Source organism: Beta vulgaris, chromosome 4 (genome assembly GCF_026745355.1).
Source record: "Beta vulgaris subsp. vulgaris cultivar EL10 chromosome 4, EL10.2, whole genome shotgun sequence".
Lineage (NCBI taxonomy): Eukaryota > Viridiplantae > Streptophyta > Magnoliopsida > Caryophyllales > Amaranthaceae > Beta > Beta vulgaris.
The window spans coordinates 60,022,740-60,027,681 of record NC_079205.1 but is presented as its reverse complement, the minus strand read 5'-3'; the positions used below and the strand labels follow the sequence as shown (position 1 = coordinate 60,027,681).

Here is a 4,942-nt window from a genome sequence, read left to right as displayed (position 1 = left end):
ACGTTTGCCAATGCATTATTTTAACCATTAATATCTTCAATTATCAATAACTAAAAATTATAAAAAGTTGATATTAAAAAAATTCACATTCAGACGAATCTAACAAGATCCCACACGACTATGTTTTTCCTAAAATGTAAATCACCAAAGCTAATTAAAGTTTAAACTGTGAATAGTAAACACTATGCAAATGTTGCACTTATTTAGAAACGGAGGAAGTATATAATATGTTAGTCACACATGGTATAAAGTTTGTACCTTTTAAATGTTGAGTTTTCTTTTCTTAGTTATACTTTGTCCAAAGAAAAAGGAAATGATACAAAATACAAAAAGTACTAATATTGGGAGGACACAATTGCTACACAATATGATTAAAATCTTAAAATATCAGACTTCTGAGAACAAATCATGAGACATAATTTGTTACACAAAAGCATTTCAAAAAACAAATGGAGGCTAACCTCTAATTTTTCTCATCATCTGCCTACAATAATCCAACCAACAAAGACAAGTAAACAAAGGGAGAGTAGCCTAAAACAACTTAGAGAAATAGGAAAAGAATATAACTGCCAAGTCCTGCGAAGATGTATGATATGAGGTGTTTTTGATTTACAAGTTTTGTCAGATGGACTTCTCATTCCAGCAACTGCAAGCCATGAGTTTGTGAATTTATGAACTACAAGTCGGTCGAATTTGATCCTTTATAGTCCCTCAGGAACCATATATATCACTACAAGAAAGATCTGAAATCTGGAGGATCCTACAAATTTTCAACTGTGTGATCTTCATATACATTTACAAGTCTTTGCATTAGGCTCCTCCGGGTTTCGGAACCTGTAAAACACCAAAAAGGAATTATAGAGTCAAGTCATCTGGACACATGAAAACAAAATGAAAAAAGGATAGTTCATCTCCAAAAAAAACTCCTCCCTTTGATCCAAAATATGAGTTGTTCAAACAATGTTCAAACGGGTTGAAGAAAATGGGTAAACTTAGTTGAAATGACATTGACGGCCCGTTTAGTTTGATGGACAACATTAATGGTAGAAAATGCAAATGAATATTAGAAAACTATAAAGCTAAGAAGGGGAAAATAGAGATATTATGAGTGAAGAATGGAGGAAAATGATTTTCCTTCAAAGTTCGGAGGAAAAGTTTACAAAGAGGTGGAATACTCATTTCCACTTTAGTTTTCCTTTTTCAAAACCCTTATCCAACCAAACAACAGAAAATGCGGAAAATCGAAATCCTATAAAATGTTTTCCTCCAAAACTAATGGGCCTGCCTGTAAATTTGTAATGTTGTATAGGCATTAGTGGTTAATTAACGTCACATAATTTAGACCAAAAGATAGATAAGATGACTCATACTTTGATCAGGTAGTGGAATGGAAGTAAACCATGTACTCAATTAATGAGACATGTAGTTAGCTAGCTACCTTCTTAAGTTGGGTGGAACTGCTTCCTTGGTCGCGTGGCTTCAGTATTTCAAAAGAACATACTAAGGCTTCATCAACACTCAAAAGAGCTCCAGCATTGTCAAATTCTCCCCCATAGTTTGGAGCCGAAAATATTGTAACTAATCTTCGCTTGGCAAAGAATTCATATCCATCTTCTACCACCTGCAATTAAACAGTAAAAAGACATCCTGGTCAATTATTGCTACACAATGCTAGAGCTAAGTTCTCTTTGCCTTCTACTCTAACAAATGTGTAATAATAGTGGCTTTCTTTACAAGTGAAGGGTTTCTTAATGTTTGACCTAAGAGAAGAGACTTGAAGAAAAAGTTTCGTAAAGGGAAAATAAGAGAGAATTTTTTTTATGTAGTGCCTATATATTTCTTGGATATCTACATTGAACCAATGTTGACATGTCGTATTAGAAATTTAGAAGTATCTCAATGACGCCTCCACCGTGATTTGTTAGTTATTAAGTTCCTTTGGATAGATGTTTATGCGTTTTTAATTTTGTTTTGGGGATTAAATCAGCTTTAATTAGTTATTTAGTTAAACTATGTGTTATGATGTTTGGGGGGGGGGGGGAGATAATGTCTTATTATAACCTTCTTTCTTTCCACTTTATCACAAGAAACAAGGCTAATGAACACCAAAAAGAAATTAGAACGTGTAGAACATCTCTGCAACGGATTTTATTATTAGACAAATGATAATAGGGGCATCATTGAGACAATTCAAAAACCACGAGAGTATCGTGGAGATTCTGAAAAAGTGAGGGTATGGTTTGGGTGTTTAACAAACACAAGGCATCGCATTGGAAAAATTGATAAAATACTTTTGGAATATGGCATCATTGGGACAATTCTAAAACCTCAAGAGTACCGTGGAAATTTTGAAAAAGGTGAGGGTACGTTGTAGGTGTTCATCAAACACATAGGCATTGCATTGGAAAAACCAAACAGAATTACTTGTGGAATATGAGATCTAGCTAACTGAAGCTCTTATATTCAAGAATATGCAAATCATTCAAAGAAGAAAAAACCTTGTACCTGATGACCGCGGCATATGAGATCAAGATCATTCTTGTCTAAAAACTCAGCAACCACATCAGATCCAAATGTGCATGAAACACCTCTGTCACTTTCTGACCACCCTTCATTCCTAGGATCTGGATCAGCCCAGAGAAGGTCACAGAGAAGACCATTATCTGGTATCTCTGTTGGTCTCTGAACTTCATCTATTTGTTTCAAATTCTGTAGCTCCGGGGATAGGCCTCCGTGCATACAAAGAATTTTTTCGTCAATAAGTGCAGCAACCGGCAAGCAATTGAAGCAGTCCGTGAAAATCTTCCATAAGCGAACATTAAATCTTCTTTTACACTCATCATAAAACCCATAAATACGATTAATCTTTGCATCTTCATGGTTGCCTCGTAAAAGGTAAACTTTATCGGGGTATCTTATTTTGTATGCTAGAAGCAAACAAATTGTTTCCAAGCTTTGCTTGCCGCGATCTACATAATCTCCAAGAAAGAGGTAATTTGCAGCAGGAGGATAGCCCCCATATTCAAAAAGCCTTAGAAGGTCCTGGTATTGTCCATGTATATCACCTGTTGCATGTACTTTACATTAGTAATACTATAAAACTAGGGGAACATACAGTCCAATAGATAAAAGAACTATTTCAGAACAGATTAACACATGCCCTATTGGCATTATAACAAGTTGATCATATATACATCATCAGTTGATGGTGCTATATTAGTTTCTGATTCGCATAATTCGGGGTTACTGGCAAGAAGTTGTAATGAGGTTTACTATTAGATACAATGGCAAGCACAAATGAGATTATAAATGATGTACACATGGGGATGGGGTTACCCATGAGTTATAGAGCCGCATATCATCTAAGCGTGCAACATATCACACGAAAGATGTGCTGTTATTGAACCTCCGGCTCATAGTGCATTATCCTTGCTACGCTTAACTTTGAGTTTCGAAGTCATAATCACATTATGTTTCCAGGTTATTATGTCAATTAACCATCATTGCTCTAAATTTTCATGTACTCATATGAGCTTGACACCAAATACACTCCTCCCTCAACAGCTCACATACCATCTCATTTCGCCGAGAAGTCACAATTCTTCCACCAAAACCATATCACTAACTGACATCAAAAGTCTTACCAAATACATTTTCCTTAGTCATTGAATTCATTACTAAATCTATACGCCTATACCTCATTTTCTTTGGGTAAAAATTGTTCTGATAATCCTGAACAAAATCAACAAGAACAATGTTTCTTCTTGTGGCAACATTAGGACCAAACAAATCATATCCACCATAAATAAAAACAGATAATTCTAAAAAAAATCCTAATTTTATTAAACAAATCCATTTTCACATCCAATAAAATCATGTAAAATCCCATATACCCAATTCATCCAATTAAATTGATACAATCCCATTTTGCACAAAACAATAAACAATCAAAAAGAGAAACAATTCCACAAATTTAATACTCATAAAAATTGCAATTCTTGAATCAAGAAAACAAGATTAAAGATGAAAAAAAAATTACCACAGATCCTAATTGGTGCACGAAGTTGAAGAAGATTAGGCTGAGATAAGAAGATATTACGCGCGTTGACACAAAGTTGTCGGATCTCACCTTCAGATAATTGCACCTGTTTTCCTCCTTTTCCTTCTAATAATCTCCTAATTATATCATCCAATACATTTTCATCCATTGTTCCTTCCATTGTCATCATCATTTTAAATTCTCCTAAATTAAACCAAATTCAATTACTAATCTAAGAAATCAACCAAACCCCACCAAAATTGAACAGAAACCCAGAAAAATTATCGTCTTTTTTTGTCAAAGTAGTACAGAATGAGAGAGATTGAGGAGAGAGAAAGTAGAAGGAAGATTAATGGATGAAATTAGGAAAAGATATTTTGAAGAAATGAGGAAATGGTAGAAAGACAAAACATTTATTTAAAGTTGATGAATTGTTCAAGAGAGAAGGGATTAATAAATTTTATGGGTCATAGTGGGCCCATCATATAAATCGCGTTTTTTTTTTACCTTGTCAGTTGTCATCGTCATTGTCAACTTATACGTGCTCTCCTCGTCTGTCGTCTCCCTACCTTATTTTTTTTTTTTTTTTTTTGGTAATGTAATTTTTTTTTTAAAAAAAATGATGGTTGGCTCGGGAGATTTCCTAATTATTTATCAATATGAATTTGAATTCTTAAATCAAACACTTGAGAAAAGTAGAAAAAGAGTTATACGTATTGTATTGAGCTTAGGAAATTAAATGATCTTTGAGTTCTTTTTAAATTTTCTATATATTAAATTTAAGGAAAATGATATATGTAGCCCTTAGGGCTATGTATAAGGTGCTTAAAATGGAAATAAAATATTGAATCAAACATTTATTACCTCAATTGATGTGAAAATGTGTCTTGAATTCTTAAACTG

At 33.7% G+C, this 4,942-nt stretch overlaps 1 protein-coding gene across 1 annotated transcript; it reads right to left on the bottom strand.

The window, feature by feature from the left end:
- Nucleotides 1-359: 359 nt before the first annotated feature.
- LOC104890329 (serine/threonine-protein phosphatase PP1 isozyme 9) lies at nucleotides 360-4,470 on the bottom strand. Its single transcript, XM_010675770.4, has 4 exons — nucleotides 4,040-4,470; nucleotides 2,506-3,065; nucleotides 1,439-1,621; nucleotides 360-834 (listed from the first exon to the last, which is right to left on the bottom strand). The coding sequence occupies exons 1-4, from the start codon at nucleotides 4,230-4,232 to the stop codon at nucleotides 811-813; spliced, it is 960 nt and encodes a 319-aa protein (XP_010674072.1). The 5' UTR covers nucleotides 4,233-4,470; the 3' UTR covers nucleotides 360-810.
- Between the last annotated feature and the right edge of the window lie 472 nt (nucleotides 4,471-4,942).

Bases quoted from the DNA above. Each gene is read 5' to 3' on its own strand.
- LOC104890329 (XM_010675770.4), bottom strand. From the start codon at position 4,232: ATGATGATGACAATGGAAGGAACAATGGATGAAAATGTATTGGATGAT. The intron at 1,622-2,505 runs GTACAAGGTTTT...GTTTAATTGCAG, and splicing joins TCATATGCCGCGGTCATCAG to GTGGTAGAAGATGGATATGA. The intron at 835-1,438 runs GTAGCTAGCTAA...GGTGTTTTACAG, and splicing joins GTTCCACCCAACTTAAGAAG to GTTCCGAAACCCGGAGGAGC.